Here is a 20,999-nt window from a genome sequence, read left to right as displayed (position 1 = left end):
TCAAGGGTGTGGGCCACGTGATCCACTGGAAGTGGGCACATGAATAAGGGGCAGGGCCACGTGATCGCGTGAGAGTGGGCACGTGAACAAAAGGGTGGGGCCATGTGATCAGGTGAACAAGTAGGGGGCACCTGATCACATGAGAGTGGGCACGTGAACAGGTGGTGGGGACATGCGTGGGAGAAATCACGTGAGGATGGAGGAGGGGCCACGTGAAGACTGAAGGGGTGCGGCCAGGAGCCTCCAGAAGCTGAAGAGGCAGGAAGGACCCTCCCCTGGGGCCCTCGGAGGCAGCACAGCCCCAGACACCCTGGTTTCAGATTCTGGCCCCAGAACGGGGAGAGCACGTGTTCCTGTTTGGGCCAGTCTGTGGTCATCGGAGCAGCAGCCCCGGGAAATAGACCCCTCCTTTTGGGGCTCTGACCAGTTCTGGGGACAGCAGAGCCCTGTGCTCTGGCAGGGGAGACCCCCTAGACCGCTCGCTGCAGGGCTCTCCAGATGTCTTACAATCTTTCCTACTTTTTACTTCCCCCTGAGTAACAGGGTGCACAACGTGGAGTCCCACACCTCAAATTCTCCTCCCCGAGCGCCAGTTCCGTGTTCATCTGGGGCATGCAAATGTTGGCAATTTTTACAGAACCCACTTAAAATAATTTTTTAGAACAGTTTTACATTTACAGAAACATTGCCAAGATGGCACGAAGTTCCCATATCCACTGCTATTATTAACGTCTTACATTAATATGGTGCATCTGCTACCACGAAGGAACCAATACTGATACGTGTTATAACGGAGGTCCACACTTTAATCAGATCTCCTTAATTTTTAGCTAATGTCTGTTTTCTGTTCTTGGTAGCACGTGCATCAGACGCCTCCCCAGGCTCTGGGCTGCGCGTTTCTGACTGACAACCTCAGCGACCCCATTCCCATGAGTGCATCTGCCGGTGCTCGGGGACCTGGCACTCCCCTCTGTTGGCCCAATGATGTCATCACTCTGTGTCCCTAAACCACAAAATCGGAACACTGAAAGGTCCCCTAGCAAGCATGGCAGCCGCCAGACTTACGCAGGTGACTCGGGGGGACGACGAGGACAAAATAAACTCCCGTGCGCTTGTTGGCCTCCACGACAGACTCCTCTGCCTCTCCTGGGCGTGCAGACCCAGCCTTCCTTCAGCGCTGGTGCCGACCCCAGTCCCTCCTGATCGAGACAACGAAGTTGTGTGCTGCTCAGGCGGTTGTTCTGTCTCCTCTTTTCTTCTTCCTGTTGCTGCTCTTGGCTGGAGCTTCAGGAGGTGATGGCTACACACCTACCTCCCTGTCCCAGGCCCTCCCCCTCCTCCTCCCAGAGCAATCATTAGTTCGGGCCCACGAGGCCCCGTCAGGGATCACAAAGGCTGTGCTACATCAGGGAGGCCTCCCGAGAGGCTTTTACATGAACCCCATACTTGGCAGCTGTCTCCTCAAACAAATCTGGCTTGGTTCAAATTGAAATTCCATCTGAAACTCAGAGCAGCTTGTTCTAGCCTGACGGGCTGGAAGGCTCTGAGGGGATTTCAGGTTTCTGGAAGGTCAGTGTCCACTGCAGGTGAGAAGGCCCTCACCCCGTGTGTGTGAGTCGGGGCTCCCCAGGAGACAGACACCACGCCAATGACCTTAACAGCAAAAATTAACGCGAAGAATGTTCACCAGGGGGGAGCTGTCAACCAGATGAACAGGCAGCACACGTGATGAGGTTCTGGCCAGATTTCCCGCGGGTGGTCATCAACCTGGCCTTGTTTTCCTTTCTTTACATTGTTGCTGCGGGAATCTGCTGCTGCGCGTGTGGCTAACGATTATTTGCCTCATAATCTAAGATGAGAGTCTCATTTGAACGGGTCCAGGCAGTGTCCATTCTATTCACCTGACCCTGGGTCTGTCGGTGCCTCTGTTAAGGGGATTTTCCCTCCACGAGGAAAATGCTACACGAATTCCCTTTGTTGTAGAATCTTGCTATTGTCACACCCAGATGCTCACAGGAGGTAGAGACTGCTAATGGGTGTCATTACCGGCATATACATTAACACGTTTGTTCCTGTTATGTAACCTAGCGGGCACACTTCAATAGCTGTAATTTTAATCCTGGGTCCCCCGGCCTGTGGGCGGAGGATCCCATTCTGCCTGGAATGAAAGAGGCCTTGTTCTGTTGGAGGCCTGTCACATTCCCCCCACCCCACTTTCTCTTCTGGAGAGAATTTCAGAACTACTGAAATAAGGAAATAATGTCATTGCTATGTACCAGTCCTGCAGATTTAATGTGCTATTTGATGCAGTGGTCCATGTTGTTTTGCTTGCAAAATTGGCTTAGATTATCTTGAATTATATGAACTGTCAGAAAAGCAGTACCAACAAATGACAGTAATAACATTTTTTAGCAGAAAGAGAATGGGTCCGACTCGCTGATGCACCAGCGCTGCTATTTCTAAAAACATTTAAATAAAATTCACTGGTGATAGCACCGTGGCAGTCATAAAGGGTAAAACAGAAAAACCAGAGCTGTTTTCCAACCGTATCGGCATCTTTTTTTTTAATTTAAAAAACACATTTTTATTGATTCTAGAGAGGAAGGGGGGGGGAGAGAGAGAGAGAGAGAGAGAGAGAGAGAGAGAGAGAGAGAGAGAGAGAGAGAAACATCAATGATGAGCGAGAATCATTGATCGGCTGCCTCCTGCACACCCCACCCTGGGGATCAAGCCCGCAAAATGGGCATGTGCCCAGACCAGAACCGTGACCTCCTGGTTCATAGGTTAATGCACGGCCACTGAGCCACATTGGCCAGGCTCCATCAGAATCTTGAAGTTCAGGGAGATGCTGGGGAGTGCAATTGTGAAAACTGGGAGGGACTTAGATGAACCAGGCAGAACTGTTCTAATCCAATCTTTCCTATTTTGTTAAAATGTTTTTATTTAAATGTATTTGTTTCAGATCTTCCTAAAAAAAAACCCGAACACACAAGATACCCAGCAATAAAACGAAAAAACAAATACACAAAAGCTGATGTCTGTGCACCTTTCTTCCCCCCACTGCCTCCCCTCCCTCTCTCCCTCTCTGAGGCTACCTCTCCTGCAGGTGGGAGTCGGTAGGGGGAGGGAACTTTTTCCTTCTAGACTCTTTGGCCTAATAATTAAATTGACCTAAGGCAGATAACAGAAGAAAAAATAAATTTAATTTTGTACACATAAAATTCATAGAAATATGAGATTCCAAGTGACCAAAGAAACACAAAGAAACAATTATTTGTGAGGCATTGCCAAAGGCACGTCCTGAGTGGACGCTGTGCCCGGTGTCCACTCATGGCCCTTACGTCCAAGCTCCCCCTTCGGCACTGCTCCATGGCAACGGGCGGGACTCCAAGCATTCCTCCCTCTCCGTGGGCATGATGCTGAGCTTTGTCAGTGCAGGGCACTGAGGGGGCACAGCAGGACGGGTCTCTTCCTGGTCGGGATGTGCTGTTCTGCACCTTCTTGCCCCCGCTGCACGCTCATTGGTGGTGTGTGTGTGTGTGTGTGTGTGCTTGCCAGTGTGGTGGTGGTGGTGGTGGGATACCTGGGGGTGCTCTGACTCGGTCATTCCGTCAGTGACACTGAAGCCAGGGCCTGGTGACCCACCTCACTGCGAACCTCCCCCGCGGACTCCAGGCCTCTAGCGGGCAGCAGCGACCTCTGGGTGCCCCCGCCAGCCTCAGCTTGCCTCCACCACAGAAACGTACTCCCTGCTTGCGGGGTCTGTGGACTGTCCTGGCCCAGGCACTGGCCCTCGCCATCCCATGGGCTGGGACCACAGCTCAGCATGCAGCCTGGGCACGGGACCCTTTCTCAAGCTTGCTTTTCCCAAGTCCTCAGCCTCAGCCCTGGCACACATTCAGAATGTTCTTCTCAGCCATCTAATTACTCCCATCATAGTTTAGCTGTTTTTTTAATATTAAATTTCTCTCTAAATCACTGTGTGGTTTCTGTCTGCTGATGGGTCCCAGGGGGACACAGACATCCCAAGGATGCCTTCGCCTTCCCTTGTCTGAGCCTTCAAGCCTCTTGACTCCACTCAGCCTTTCCAGCTTCTTTCTTAATTTCATTCCCACTTCTAAAATCACCATCCAAATTTTGAATTCCTAACTGCAGGATTATCCACCAAAGCAGCTAGTCTAACTTTTTAAGACGGAATCTAATCATAGTTCCCCACCCTACAAAACCAGAGAAGTCTGCACAGAGGTGTTCATTCCTGCATTATTTGTAACAGAGGGGAAAAAAAAAAAGACACCATAAACATCCCATGTGCCTGAGTCAAATTCATTTATGTGAATTTGAGGGGAAGCAGTTGTCTGGTGGTTGTGTTACACCGTAACTAGTTTTCTTTTCTGAAAACATCATTTTTATTTGAAAAAATGACAAACTATGCTTATCAAGACTTGAATGTTTGGCCAACATGATTTAAAAAAATTAACCAAGTGATCCTGCCACTTCAAAGCAAGCAACTGACAGTATTTGTGGCCACTGATAAAAATTGAGCTTTCAAGCAAAAATTAGAATGTTGCAAAACATGTATTCACTACCATGTGCTTGACAGCTTCGATTTTCATGACTTTTAATATTGAATAAATGGGATGTTTCAACATTTGGAAGATCTGCAGAACTCAGTTAAAGAATATTTTCCAAATAGCTAATGCATGTTATAAAATCAAGAATGGGTTAGTGGTCCATTCCAAGTGCAAAAAAACAGATTTGATGTAACTGAGTACAATACATTCATTGATTTTGGTTTCCGATTCAACATTGCAATTAACCTTTAAGAAACTACCACTGTGGTTTAGATGTTACATCAAATAAATACCCATGATTAACTAACTCCAAAGGCTATTAAAATCTCTTTCTCAATTATCTGTATGAGGCCAGATTTTCTCAACTGAACATTTATTTAGGCCTCTTTCTCTCATCAATGCTTTAGTTCTCAGTGTAGTGGTTTTGTTTTTTGAATAAATCTTTATTGTTCAGATTATTACAATTGTTCCTCTTTTTCCCCCCCATAGCTCCCCTCCACCAGGTTCCTACCCCACCCTCTGCCCTTACCCGCCCCCCCCCCAGTGTCCTCCTCCATAGGTGTACGCTTTTTGTTCAGTCTCTTCCCGCACCTCCCACTCCCCTTTTCTCTCAAGAATTGTCAGTCCACTCCCTTTCTATGCCCCTGATTCTATTATATTCACCAGTTAGTACTGTTCATCAGATTTTTTATTCCCTTGGTTTTTAGATTCACTTGTTGATAGTTACCTATTTGTTGTTCATAATTTTTATCTTTATCTTCTTCTTCCTCTTCTTAAAGAATACCTTTCAGCATTTCATATAATTCTGGTATGCTGGTGATGAACTCCTTTAACTTTTTCTTATTTGTGGCCTTCAATTCTGAATGATAGCTTTGCTGGGTAATGTTGGTTGTAGGTTCTTGCAATTCATCACTTTGAATATTTCTTGCCATTCCTGTCTGGCCTGCATAGTTTCTGTTGAGAAATCAGCTGACAATCGTATGGGTACTCCCTTATAGGTAACTGTTTTTCTCTTGCTGCTTTTAATATTCTCTCTTTGCCTTTTGCTGTTGGCATTTTAATTATGATGTGTCTTGGTGTGGTCCTCTTTGGATTCCTTTTGTTTGGGGTTCTGTGTGCTTCCTGGACTTGTAAGTCTATTTCTTTCATCAGGTGGGGTAAGTTTTCTGTCACTATTTCTGCAAATAGGTTTTCAGTATCTTGCTCTCTCTCTTCTTCTGGGACCCCCATAATTCTGATGTTGGTACGCTTGAAGTTGTCCCAGAGGCTTCTTACACTATCTTCAACTTTTTGTATACTTTTTGCTTTTTCAGAGGAGTGTTTTTTGCTTCTTGGTATTCCAAATCTTTGACTTGATTCTTGCGATCCTCTAGTCTGCTTTTAGGTCTCTGTATAATATTTTTTCAGTCAGTGTATGCTTTATTTCTAGTTGATCCCTTTTCATGTCCTAGAGGTTCTCATTTATCGGCCTTTTCTAGGAAATTCTTGAAAAACCTTATAACCGTGGTTTTGAACTCTATATCCAGTCTTTTGCTTTCCTCCATTTCCTTTAATTGTGGCCTGCCTCTTTGTCTCCGCATTTTAGCTGCTTCCCTGAGTTGATGGAGTTGCTTTGTGTGTTAGATGTCTTAGCAGAGCCCAGTAGCTCAGCCTCCCCAGTTACCTGTGGTGGATCCTCTTGGTGCACCCCTCAGTGTAGTGGTTTTGAATACCTTTTAACTTACATTCCTAGGTATTTCAGTTTGGGTGTTACCATAAATGGACTTATTTCATTTTCCAATTGTTTGCCACTAGTATTTAAGAATACAAGCACCTGTCCTGGCTGGATGGTTCAGTTGGTTGGAGCACCATTCTGTATATCCAAAGGTTGCAAGTTCAATTCCCAGTTAGGGCAAATACCTCGGTTGCAGGTTTGATCCCTTGTCGGGTCGCTGTATGGCAGACAAGCAATTGATGTTTCCCTCTCTCTAAAATAATTAAAACATATTCTTGGGTGAGGATTAGAAAAGAAAAAAACAAAAAACCATGTAAGTATCTAAAAGGGTCTTGAAACCAAAAAGTTTGGAATCAGTGAACAATTGTAATATTTCAGCATGAATTTTGGTGATTTAAACAGCAAAATATAAGCTTATTTTTAAATCAGTGTTAAAATGATGTCCACAAATTTTTAAAGTATAGAATATCCTTTTTCTTCTTAAAGTCCTAAAATCCGATCCCCCCAATATTACAAAGCCTAATAATGAACTTTCAGGTACCTGGTGTCAACATTAGCTCATACCCAATCTTGTTTGAGATTGGTTCCACTCACTTTCCTATATTGTTCTGAAGCAAGTTCTAGGCATGACATAATTCCATCATAACTTCCTTATGTATCTCTAAACAAGAACTGAATGTACTAGTGTCAAAGGCTCAACAGTAATATGGCCAAATATTATTTGCATCAATACCCACCGAAGTGGGGATATTGCCCCACTGTAGATTCCAGGCACTATTTCTACGCCCAAGAAGCACCCATTGCCCCACTTCTAAGACAAACCAAATGTTCTGACCTTCAGTCTATTTTTAAGAGATCCACTTAATATTTTCCAGCAAATATTAACTAGGAAGTCTCTGAAATACAAGATTGCCAAGCAGGGAATAAATGGCACTGGGGTTCCTCTCTCGTTTGGGGGGCTTCTCGGGTCAGTCTGTTAAAAGGTTTCCAAGGCCCTCTAGGCTCGGAGCTTGATTGCTGAGCCTGCGCGGGCGTGCGAGAAGGTGGCGGTGACACAAGCAGGTTCTTGTTCTCAGGAGAGTCATTTTTGTGACACTTCCAAAGCCGAATGCTCCCTCAGTTTGGTCTCTTAAGTTTTACAATAATATGCATAAATTAACGAGTGTTTTATTTTTTATTGAATATATTTTTATTGATTTCAGAGAGGGAGAGATAGAAACATCAATGATGAAGAGAATCACTGATTGGCTGCCTCCTGCATGCCCCCCCCCCCCCCCCCCCGCATTTGCCCTTGACCAGAATTGAACCTGGGACCCTTCAGTCTGCAGGCTGACGCTCTACCCACTGAGCCAAACCAGCTAGGGCTTAAATAACATATATAGGCATGCCAGAATGGCCATTTACTAATTATAAGTTAAAATTTTGAAAGGCTTATATTCATTAATATCTGCTGACCCAAAAAAGTTGAGTCAAGTATGGTTGTTGTCATTTACGAAAATAACACAAGGACAATACTGTTAGCTGATAGCACTTTATTACCTGCTCTCCCGCCACCCCACATCCAGTGAGACAAAGTGTCCATCAAACTAGAGTATAAATCAAAGGAGATAAAAAATACATGGCAGGAATCAGAAGAATAAAGTAAAATCTCATAATCAAAATGAAAGGCAATACTAAACTCCTACCTTTCTTCCTATTCCTTCCACTTCAATGGAACACCACTCCCCCCGCCCCCCCCAACCACCTTATACACACACATACTCCTCACAAGGAAAGAAATCACACCCTAGGAACAAACTGAGTGTGAGAAGATTTTTTTTTAATTCAATTTGTAAAGAACAGTTTAAAAAAACAAAATGTTAGTAACACGCTAGAACATTGGCTTGTTCATTTGACATTTTCTCTTATCTTCACCAATTTTTATTACAAAAATCAGAAAAGTAAAAACCCATTACAATATTTGCAGTGTAACCACAGTGTCACCTAAACAAAAGCTAATTTCTATAAAACCATAAACTTAACAGTTTTATTAAGAGATTCAAAATTCTCTCAGTTTACTGGATATACATAGTGGTATATATTTTAAAGCAGAAAACCTCCAGAAAAACAAAAACAAAGAAAAAAGAAAATATAAGAATGGTCAGTTAAGGATTTTGACCTGACAGTTCCTACAAATAATAACTTCCACTACATATAAAGGAAACCGTTATCTGTGGTAAAAATTCTAGAGACAAAGTAGGAAATGTGTAATAAAAACAATCAGAAGTCAGTCCCTGGCTGCATGTGTTTTCAATGAAACCCAAGCAGTGAGTTACATCAGGAAAGAAGGGACATGACTTGTGTGTCCAAACCACTGTGTGTGTCTACAAGCGAGACCTTTACATGTCAAGTTGCAAAGTTTCAATGAAAGAACTTTGAAAAGCACAAATGTTTTTTTCTTCATACAAATCATTGCAAGTCATCTTTGTAAGGCTGGACCTTGCATAGGGAAATAGCTGTCTTCTGTCAAAAATTCTGCAGGAATGAGGAAAAAGCAAGCTTTTCAAAATGATGCCCATGTGCAAAGAGTTAATTTACCAAGCACCTCTTTAACTGCCTCCAATTTATCTTTATGAGATATTTGACAAAAGGAAAAATTGCCAATTTATGGTGACAGATTGGCAGCAGAAAAATTAAATTCCAAAAGTGCATCGTTTAAGAGTCCCGCTACCTATGGAAGAAACTCTGATGCACTAAATACGCCTCCCTCGTGCTTTCGCTAGGACTCACGAGGAACTTGTCGTATAAATACAAGTCTCCTTTTCCAGAAAGTTAACGTATAAAAAAATAGGACAAGTTGTGGCATTCCTTTAAAAGTTGATGCTACATTAGTATTCTGAGTTGGTTACTAGGAAGGATTAATGCTTCCAGACAGAGCCCAGCCACTTGCCTTTAAGAGCCGTGGTAGAGGTTCATGGTACCCAGGACGGCAATGTCATATCTTTCTTCCACCTTCACAGAATTGGAATGCTCTATTACACTATTAAGCTCAGGGATGCTTTCAGCAGTGTCCCCAAACCCGTGGTAATGTCCATAGTGCAAATTTTCCCCAATATCTTCCACCCAGGAAGGTCTATTAGCTACGCAGCTACTTGGACTCCCATTCAGGTGCAGAGAACCGCACATCTCAGGGTTAACGCTCATGGTCTTTTCTGGCTCCTCAGTCCCATTAACACAGAGAGAACCCTGGCTACTCGGAAATGGTCGTCCTGGAACTAATCCATTGCTAATTCCATTAGATCCTGTTAAGCACTGGTTATTCCTGCTTTCCATCCCATTGATCTGAGTCGTGGAAGAGAAGTCCAAATGTCCATTGATGACACATCCATTTGTCAATGTATTCGATACGGAGCTACTGTTTTTCATATCTGCATTAAGAAATACACCTGTCACCAAAATTCAGAACCAGAGGGGAGGAGAAACTATAAAATGCTTCATTGCTGCTACAATTTTAAAGGACTTATTCAGTCTCTTTTCTTTTAAACAAACCAGTTCCTTTTCCAAAGTGAAAACCATACACAGATTTTAAAATAAAATACAACAGTAGCATTTGCCTGGTAAGAAAGGAAACATTTATCAATTTCAGTAGTGTTGGGGAGCCAAAAATTAAAAAACTTAAGTTGACAAATATATTGCATGAAAAATACCAATGGTACTGAAAAACTGTCAAAAAAACTTCCCATTTTAAGACTACTCTCAGAGAATGGTTTTTAAAATCATCCCTGAGAAAGTCCATCAGAACTGAATGTAAGGATTCCCACAAAAGGCTGAAATAAAACACAAACTTCTCCAGCTCTTAACAAGAGGAAAGCGGTTATAAAGCAGGTGAATTAAGGCAGCTCCTCGGACTAGGTGAGGCAGTGTCACACCTCACAAGTCAGGAAAGCATACACAGGAATATGAAAAGGAACCGCTTTTCCTTTTAACACTCAAATCTACGCGGTACTTCTGCCCAATGCCACACAGCAGCTCCGCAGAGTGCCGAGCACAGCGACCACAGGCAGGAACTAATGGTTCTCATGCACACAGTCTTGGGCCAATGGCAGTTCTGAAGTTTCTTCTGAGTTCAGCAATTAAGGTGATCATTACATCCAAGGTTCCACTTTCAAAAACAACTTATATAGGAAAATGTTGATAGGTTAATCTGCATCCATTAAAAGAAGGATGTCTTACAAAAAAAATGTCAGTCACACAACATTTGGGCACATGGGAAGAGGCAATTACAAGGTATTTTTCTGTATAATGACACCAGAGAGTTAATATTCATGTTCACAGGAGTTCACAGCACAGTATAGAGAATGATCTAAAATTATGTCTTGCTTACTAATATTAAATTTTAATGCTCTGCGCTATTAAAGCATGGTATGCTATTAAACACAGAAGAGCTAAGCTATAATAGACGAGGACCCACTTTGCATATCTGATCACCCTAACGTCTCACACAGCGCCGTCCCCTGGAAGGGCTCACTTTCGGGTTCACCATCTAGAGACCTCTGACTGCACTCAAACACAGGTTTCTGTGTGTCCTGCAAATCTCCCTGCCAACAGAAAATCATAGCTTGTTCAATGAACAAAGACGTCTCCTAAACATTCCATTAATCATCCATTTTCTGGCAACTTAAATGACAATCATAGTTTAATAATTATTATAAATTCTTCAGCGGATTATGAAAATTTAAAAAAAAGTAAATGATAGCTTTTCTATTTATTTAAAACTCAAGACTATAGAGAGCAAATGTTTCAAGAACTAAACATGAAGTGAAATAAAAAGGAAAAACTAAGCTGTTCCAGGGAAATATTTATATTAATTTTTTAAAAAGTTGTTTATACTGTTCCTGGGTGATAAAACTCATGGGAATGATGGCAAGTTTGACAGTTATTAATAACTGGTATACTACTACAAAGGTGAAAACCCTATTTTCAGGTGACTGGGTCTGCAAGGGTAAATGAGCATGGCCTCAGAAATCTGAGGTAACGAGACTCACTTTTTTTCTTTAATGTTCACTGTGTGTGTGTACTGCTTTCCTTTAGTGCATTATGCAATCTAAAAATCAAGGTTAGTAGATAAACTCATATCATTATAAGAAATCTAATAAAACTGAGCAAGAAAATAGCAGACATGCTAAGACAGAGCCCCACTGACCAGCTCCAATACTGTCCTTTATTCTGTTCCAAGCTGCCTTTCAGGACTCATCCATTTACTTATCTGCTACAAGTAATCTCTAGCTATTTTAATTTTTGCTTATTCAGTCAGATAATGTTATAAATGAAATGATGGAAAATATGAGGATGCTTACTTGGCACATGTATATGGGATGAGCTGGGATTGGAAAAATTATGGCTTTTAATGTTACGTTCAAGCTTGGTATTAAATTTAACCTGAAAACCCAGGGAATTAATGTTTGAAGATTAAAGAGTGATTACTTCCGCCTTTTTAAAAGCATGTAGCAATGCCATTAAAAAACAAAACAAAACTGGTTTTGAGTTTTGTTTCATTTAATTATTTGGCAAAAAGGTGACTCCTCCCATAACAATTTTGTAGCTTCTAGAAAGATGTATACATTTCTTTTCATTTTTTAAAACAGAAATGATTTTTTTCATGTAAGCCTGGGAAACAAAATATATAATCTTTTATCCCCAGTAGAGAATTTGGCATAAAGACATAATAAAACTTTTAAAAAGCCAGTATCTATTTCTAAATATATTAATACAGTAAAATAATGGCTAAAACATTTTCATGGTACCTAAATAAAAGATTGTAGAAAAAAAAGCATTAACTAAATGGATAAATCTTAAAAAGCTAAAAGAAACTGAGCCTTTGCCTTTTAAAAATGGATGACTATCAATACTAAAATTTTAATATACTAAAAATGTTGGCGTAGAGAATGTGTTTTGTGAGACCAGGTGGTCAGCATTTTACTAGACCTAGAGTGCGTGGCAGGGAAACCAGAGCAACCACTGAGCGTCGAATGACAGATTCCATACTGGCGCGACTGGTTACAAGTTAAAACCACAATGTTTACTATTTCTCAAGGTTTATGGCGAGTCAGACTTCTGGCTGTTAATCGCTTTGAAATTACTGCCAATAGGCGTTCGTTCATTCAGTATATTCACCCAAAGTCCTCCGTCAGAAAATAAAAAAATGCAAAACCTTATTAAACAAGGCACATTAAGCAAAAGTTTAAAATCAAAATATAGAGATTGCACTTATATTTTTCATATCCATAGAATGCACCAAAAACACTTATCCTTGTATCTACAAACTTGCCCAAGATATGCAAATTATAACATTCTTTGAAACACTAGACAACAAAGTGCAAAACTCGTTTGAAAGAAGCTGTTAGAAATAATATGCATACTGATTCTTGCAACGACAAGGGGTCTGCATTGCTGAAACAGTATATATTTCTATTTCTTTTGGTCCAACAGAACCACCCTCCTGCTGTGTGGTGTCTTCGACCATTGGACTGTTGTTGCAGCTAACAGGAAACTGTCCACTCCCACCTGTTACAACAGCAAACTCTCTATCGACGTGCATTTTTTCAGCATCATCTTCTGCCTCGCTGTTCACTAGTGGCATGCAGTAATCCAAGCTTTGAGCTGAATAGGAAACAAAGGCAATTTTAGATCCCCTGCACACACAAGACAAATATTTCTCATTCCTTTTTGTTAGAGCACTGAACTTCTGACAAGAGAGATTTTTTCCAAATAATTTCAGAATCTACACGACAAATGATCTTAGTATACTACCGAGAAACTTTCCCATAGTATTACAAATATTTTTAAGTTCAGTATACTCTATATCATGCCTCAAAATGTCCATCAATTGTTTTTCATAAATACTAGGACAGTTCTTGGGTAGCACATAAAAATCATGAAAATGATCCTCAAATAAAAAAAAAATCATGACTTTCAGTAACAGAAAATAAGGTAAAAGCCAAGACTCAAGACAGGCCTGCCAATACTGTCCCCATGTGGTACTAGCCTCTGTGCTTCTAGATACAGTAACATTAAAGTTTTAGTTCCAAGATATTTGGAGCTGAAGCTACATGTACATTTCTTATAAAATTATCATTCTCTGTATCTTGGAGAAAAGCTAATATGCACATTTAATCTCTTTTCCTCCAAGTACTACATACTCTGTGCAGAAACACCGTCCCCTCCCCCCGCACACCCTAGTATCCCAACTTCTCAGGAGCAGCCACTCTCATTTGATATAGACAAATCTAGTCTTAAGCACGTAATTTTTTTTCAAAACCAGAACCTAAAAATCATTTTTATGCTTTGCTTTTATTCACTTACCATGGCATACAGGTATCCCTATCAACTAAGTTCAAAAGAATCAAGTTGAAAGCCCATTGTACGTCCATATAATTCGCCCACCACCAAATTCCCTGCTACTGTTTGGGATGCTTGTTTTCTTTCCTATTGTGAATACCATAATTAAATCAATGTCCTTATAAAGGCATCTTTGTGCACATTTCTAGGTCTTTACTCAGATAAATAACTAGCATTATTTTTGGGTCAAAAAATAAGCAACAACTTTTAGTGCTAAGTATTTCTTTCAAATAATTTAAAAGCAGAGACTTGAATTTTGCAGCTTTAATTACTTCTAGTTTTAGAGGCACACAAGTCATTTTCAATATAGGAATGAACATATTCCAGATTATTCCCTTAACTATTGAAACTAAAGATGATAGTGTAGTCTTAATGAAAGAGAAACAAATTCTGAAGATGATAGTGTAGTCTTAATGTGAGAGAAAAGATGATAGTGTAGTCTTAATGTGAGAGAAACAGAGGAGTGTGATTTTGTGTAGTTGAGAGAAAATAGAAATCTGTACAGGTATGAGGCCAAAAACAGTCTACAGAGAGGTGCTTTGAAAAACCAGAGGCATTAAACCACGGATGTCAGTCTTTTCCACTCAATGCTTTTTGTAATCCTCTAAAGGCCCCAAATAAGTGATAGGCAAGGTTCTATCTTCACTATGAAACAATACTTTCAAGAGTTCAGCAGTAAGTAAGCCATCTCATAAAGGGGGAAGACTGGAATGGGGTGTTCCAAATACCAGTTGTCACAATCCATGCAACCTTCAGGGAGTTCTTAGTCTGGAGATAAACCTGCATCCAGCATGGGGTGTGGTTTCCCCTTTTCTGCACTCTAATGCCCAATAAGCCAAATCAGGTGTATACTGAGAACAGGTGCAGGCTATCATGGCAAAACCACAAATGTCCTTGTAAAAAAGACATCCCTTGGGATACAGGGTAGCTTTCAGTAGCCATACTCAACGTCTGGTTTTGTGGTGGAGCTCAGGTTTCAGTGTTCCTTGGGCAAAGTGGCAACTACATTATATCTACAATTTCAGATCTGTGAAAAGCACGGTGTTTTTTGTTGTTGTTAAAAGATAAGCCCAGCCCTGGCTGGTTTGGCTCTGTGGATAGAGCATTGGCCTGCAGACTGAAGGGTCCTGGGTTCAATTCCAGTCAGGGGCACACACCCGGGTTGTGGGCTCAATCCCTAGTGGGGATGTGCAGGAGGCAGGCAATCAATGATTCTCTCTCATCATTGATGTTTCTCTCTCCCTTCCCCTCTGGGGGGGGGGGGTGGGTGGGTAAGATAAGCCCAGCCGGTGTGGCTCAGTGGTTGAGCATTAACCTATGAACCAGGTCACAGTTCAGTTCCTGGTCAGGGCACATGCCTGGGTTGCAGGATCCATCCCAAATGGGGGGGTGTGAGGGAGGCAGCCAATCCATGATTATCTCATCACTGATGTTTCTCTCTCCCTCTCCTTTCCTCTCTGAAATAAAAATATATTTAAAAATAAATAAAACTTTTTAAAAAATGAAGACTATCCTTACCCCATAATCTTCATCAAAGTTCTATTTGCCAACTCATCTTTTGAGCCCAGTGCCCACGATAGTACCCATATCAACAAATGAAACCTACGCTCTAGCCAGAAAGGGCACAAACACAGAAAGCAAGCAAGAAATATGAACTACAGCAACCAGTAACCTGGAAACAACCCGTCATTTCAGAGAAGTGGAAGCGGGACATGAAGGCGGACCTGCCACTAGGGTGGCAAAGGAAGTTCAAAACAAAAATGTGTATACAGAGGACCTGGGGCACAATGCCATTTTAAAGCAAACATTAATCCCTCCAGTGCACTAATAATTATGCTCTAAAATTGTTCCACTTAGCAGATATGTCTATTGTTAATGCAGATAAGTTTCTCATTAATAAAAGATAAAAATGAAATAACAAAGGCTTTCATATTTGGGTAGTCAAACTCTTTAATGTAGGAAGCATATGCTAATGCAGACAGCCTAGAACTTAATTATTTCTCTAAGGATACACCATCTTTGTAGTGAGTTTTTCCCATGAAATATCTGCAAGGATATTTCACTACTTGGCTGATAATCCAGCTGCCCCAGAACCCTGGGTAATTTCATACTAATGTCTCAGCACCTGCATATAGTGAGCACTCAATTATACAGGGGCATTAAGGTTGCATTTGCTTTTAAAAATTGTACTTAATGGCCCTAACCGGTTTGGCTCAGTGGATAGAGCATCAGCCTGCAGACTGAAGGGTCCCAGGTTTGATTCCGGTCAAGGGCATGTACCTTGGTTTTGGGCACATCCCCAGTAGGAGGTGTGCAGGAGGTGGCTGATCGATGTTTCTCTCTCATCAATGTTTCTACCTCTCTATCCTTCTCCCTTCCTCTCTGTAAAAAAAAAAATCAATAAAATATATTTTAAAAAATTGTACTTTGTCATGAAATTAAAATCAGTCTCTCAGAATATTCAGAACATTGGGATCTGGATTTGACTCCTTTTTCTGACAACCACAGGTGTCACCTGTGGCATTTTCTCCCACACCTACCTATCGCCAAAGTAACTTTAATTATTCCATGTTGCATCTGAGAAAGGTGGTCTGTAAACACTTCAAAATTCTTCTTCCAAAACTGTAAATTTTGATTGTTTTGGAAAAACATTTTCCCTTCCTGTTTTATTTACCCCCACAGCTAAAAGAAAAAATTACTGAATATGTTGTAAAGTGTCCTTACCTTTTGACTCCCAAAGCAGTTATTTGTTGAGGATTCTAGCACACATTAAACAATGCACAGTTATGACGGAAAACCATCTAGGACTGGCTCAGAACACACTCAAACAGAGTCACTGCCCAGGAAGTCTTCCCATCCTTGACCTCCGGAGCCAAGGTGCTCCATTCAGGAAGGTGCCGGGATAACAGAGGCCTGCATTTCTATTTTCATCTAAAACTCAAGGGTTGAATAAAACCCCTAAAGCCAATTCTAAGGGAGCTTCTAAAACTACACAAACCATGAAAGAACAGTTTAAAATGTAGGAAAGGCTTATAAAAAATCCCTAGACTTACTCCATACCGGAGACACCAACTGACGTGTAAAACTCATACAGTGGATTTAAGAGAAGCTCGGTGTTGTAAGATAATGATCTAACTTTGTGCATCTTTACAGTGCCAGTCAGAGGTCCCTCCCAGGTGCTGACCCACCACCACAGTGGCAGGGGCAGGATACCACACCCCTGTGGTCTTTCCACTGAACTGGGAACTCTGACCTCAGTTCCCCATTAAAAAAACCAGGAGGGAAAGGTTTCCTTGGTTTCCCACCAGCCATTACTAGTTAGAACTATTCTGTTCTACTATAGAGCACATTTAACCCAAATAACTAATTTTGAAAATAAAGATCCTGTTAAAAATAGTATCTAAGGCCACTGCAAAAGGGGTTCTGTAAGGTAACCTTTTGGGGAACTTCGACACAGCCCCAATTGCAGTAGACCAGGGGGTGGGGAAATTCAAGAGGGTAGGGCAGTGGGGATGCATAAATGACAGTACTGCAAAACTATGGAGGGGATTGGGGCTGTTAAAACACAGAATGAGAAGTGGATGTGAAATACACCATCCTGAAGATATGCCAATGGTGGATTCCCACTGCAGCTGCACACGAAACAGACTAGCACATGAGGCTTGAATTCAAGATTACAAGAATAAAAGTGGAAATCACAGAAAATGCTTGGTTCTTATTGTAATTCATTCAAATTATATTTCTAAAACGCTATGTGTTTAAGGGTTAAGACAAAACAACCATTTGTTATTCTAACACAATCAAGTGTTCTCTCTGGTCAAATAAAAAAAACACATCACACAAATATAGCCATTTACTGCAAGTTTGAGAACACTAAGGAAACAAAATGAAAGTATTGACACTCCATAGAAATAAAGAATCTGACTTCTTGACTCTCATGTTTAAATAACTAGTTAACAAATATTAACAAATGTGTTAAGGCACATCTACCTTCTTCCCCCTGTAGTCATTAAGGCTGGTCAACATGAACAACTAAGAACAGAAAGTGAAAGTCCTGTTGTTAAATTCATCCCGGGAAAAGTGTGCTGAGAAACTTCCTACTGCTAATTTTAAACTGAGTCATTCATGTTGAAGATAATTTCTTAAAAGATGTTTTAATATTATATACACATATGTATGAGATGCTAAGATCAATAATATACCTATTTGATTAAAACAAAACCATGAGGTCAACTTAACATCTGAGATCTGGTATTACCACAGCCTACTTCTTCTGGCAATGTTTCCAAAAATAAAACTGTTAAGTTACTAGGTAAGTTTCTAACTCACAGTACCCTTCCCCACTCACAATTCTAGAGCTGCACCCCCAAAAAATTACTGGCTAAAAACAAGGTAAAGGTTTCTCTAACAGGTGAAACTGCCATTCTTTTCTAGCCAGGATCATTAATAATCTGGACAACAGCTCTCAAGAAATACATGAATAATTGTAGTGTTACTCCTGAAGACTAAGAATGCTAACAAAATTAAGCACATCTTTGTAAAGCAGTGCCAGCTTAAGTCCTGAAGTCCATCTGTCATTCCATCTTGAGCAATTGTTTTATAAACGGGGAGGGGGGGGGTAGAGAAATCCAAACCTAATCACATAGCTACTTCCTTACACCTTCATAAAATCCCATATTGGGAGATATTACCCCAAAATACTTTTCACCAACACCAATCACTCAAGTAACTTTGGATTTTATTTCACCCTCCAGAGTTCTATGGTCCTATTACGTCTGTTCTGACCAAAGCACATTTTGATACTGGTGTGAATGACTGTATACAAGACATTCGCTTCCGAAGGACAGTTCATATTCGAGCAGCACAAAAAGGCCAAGGCATTATTACTCCTCTTGGTTCTTCACATCAATATAGTTTCCAAGGGAAAATCACTCCAATTAGCTTAAAAATATTGGAAAACGGCTTACTGTAAGCAGAGAGATACTACTTTCGGTAGGGAAGAGTAGATAACTTTCAGACTCAAGATTCTAAAGTAAAAAAAGGAGTGAATTTTACAGGGCACATCTTTAAGAATTGGTTCAAGCTATGCATTTATTTAACCAAGATATTTCAGTCGCCCATAAGAAAAAGCCAAACTTGTACTTCAAAAAAGAAAAAATGATTTTAAACTCTTCCAAATACTTTCATATATGATTTTAAAAAGTATTTATGTGCATGTTACATTAGGAAAAAAGTACTTTCACTTTGGCATAAGAACCAAAAACTTATCCACAAAATGAATTCAGGGCCAGCTGGAGTGGCTCAGTTGGTTGAGTGTCGTCCTGTGTATCGAAGGGCTGCCGGTTCAATTCCTGGTCAGGACATGTACCTGGGTTGTGGTTCAATCCTGTCAGGGAGCATAAGGAGAGCAACCAATCAATGTTTCTCTTTCTCTCCCCGCCCCCTCCTCTAAGTATGTCCTCGTATGAGAATTTAAAAAAAAGAGAAAAAGAATTCAGAATGAGCAGAGACTTAAGCTCACATAAATAGCAAATTTAAAAAATGCCAACATTAAATGAACTAAGGCAACTGATCTTGAATTGCATACTAAAAAACTGGCCAAAGAATGGAAATAACTATAGAGCTATGGTAGCAAAGAACTTCATTTAGAACATCCAGGTAGTGGGGGGGGGGGGGGGGGGGAAGAGGAGGATCTTGTAATCAAGAATTACTGCCCTAACATACCATTTACAGCAAGTACATAATGGTAAAATGAAAAAAATCAATTCTTCCTTTCCCATAGAGAAAGGAGAGTGGCAGCAGGCATGGGGGTGGGAAGAAGACAACTATCTATGCTCACAAATATGAATTTATACACACACACTCTTAAGTCACATGTGGGGCAATCTCAGGACTGGAGTACTAGAAATTTTAATGAGCAAATAATTAAAATAATGCTCAGGAGACAAATGATTAACACTGGAAGAGGAGCTATGAAAGTTTATCTGGTGTCAAGCAATGATTTCTCCTGTGATCGTGACAAGTATTATTTCATGTATATATGGAGCAGTGCTCAACCTTAGGTTTGCATAATTATTACCTGCAAACTTAAATGCCAGGCATCAAGCACATTTTCTTCTTAATTGACATCCTCAGGTTGTTAGGTATGGCAATTTGTGAAAGCTGCATGGTGAGTTTAGTGTGTAAGATGTGAATCTCTAACTCTGGTTTACCTAAATGAATCCTTGTCTGGAGAAGGAAAATAAAATCCCTAAAAACCTGCATAATGCTTCAAACTAAATTTGTGTGGTAATAGGATTTAGGAAACTTAGGACAAAATCAGTGAGATATTGGCCAAATCAGCTCACCATAAAACCTTCAGAAACTAGTTTTAAAAACTCTCTAGGTACATTTCTACATCTTAGTAGAATGTTAAGTGTCAAACCTTTTAAAAACAAACAGAATTTAAGATTTATCCTACCAAACTACACTCATAGACATAGTCAGCATGAGGGCACAATGAAGCTAACAATATCATTCCACAATATTAATCAGGCATTAAGTTTTAAAAAGTATTTTTAAAAAGTATATGCTCTTAAAGAGCTTCAAAAATACATTAGAAAATATATAGTGAAACATGTTGCAAATAAATGACAATGTTGAGCAACACTTTATTAAAAAACACCACATTTGAAGTATAGGTATACATACCTCCATGTGTTTTATCATAGCACCTTCTGGATTTATTAGGCTCATAACGCTATGAATTTGATAAACTATTACATTTAAGTTCATTCATTCATTTAAGTCACATAACCCTAAGTTTTTATAGTGAACAAGATTTCAGAAGTTATGAAATAGATATTACAATTTTTGTCATAAAACACACAAAAACCTTTTGTCTGAATATACCCATTAGAGACAAAGCAGTGAAGAGAGGATGTTGACCCATAAAATTGAAACACCTCTAACCAGCAGTGTTTTCTCATACTATACTTGTATAGTTGATTTAAAAAAAATTTTTTTTTTTACTCCTTATCTGAAAATATTTGTTCCCATTGATTTTTAGAGTGGGAGGGAGGGAAGGAGAGGGGAAGAGAAAGAGAAAGAAACATCAATGTAAGATATACTGATTGGTTGCTTACTGCATGCACACTGACCAGACTGGGGAGAACCTACAACTGAGGTACGTGCCATTGACTGGGAATTGACCCCTCGATCCTTCGGTCCACAGGCCGACACTCTAACCACTGAGCCAAACCAGTGAGGGCTAATTTTTTTTAAATCAAAGGGCACAACTTTGTATTTTCAGCAAATCTTACCTGAGTGCATAATTTCAGTGATTACTTCTCACTGTC

At 40.5% G+C, this 20,999-nt stretch overlaps 1 protein-coding gene across 2 annotated transcripts in view; it reads right to left on the bottom strand.

Moving 5' to 3' along the window:
- Positions 1–7,809: 7,809 nt before the first annotated feature.
- The window catches only part of ANKRD10 (ankyrin repeat domain 10), a 35,712-nt gene continuing 22,522 nt past the window's right edge, over positions 7,810–20,999 (bottom strand). Inside the window, exons 5-6 of one of the 2 annotated variants that reach the window (XM_079778942.1) lie at positions 12,829–12,924; positions 7,810–9,692 (exon numbers count right to left, since the gene is read on the bottom strand). In XM_079778942.1, the coding sequence (XP_079635068.1) occupies positions 9,217–9,692; positions 12,829–12,924 (572 nt within the window). In that variant the 3' untranslated portion in view covers positions 7,810–9,216. The remainder of the gene's footprint in view (positions 9,693–12,828; positions 12,925–20,999) is intronic. The other variant, XM_079778941.1, reaches the window with a different exon arrangement.

The sequence above is a fragment of the Cnephaeus nilssonii genome (genome assembly GCF_951640355.1).
Source record: "Cnephaeus nilssonii genome assembly, chromosome: 8".
NCBI lineage: Eukaryota > Metazoa > Chordata > Mammalia > Chiroptera > Vespertilionidae > Cnephaeus > Cnephaeus nilssonii.
Note: the sequence above shows the minus strand (reverse complement) of the source record. Positions and strands in the feature narration are given on the sequence as shown.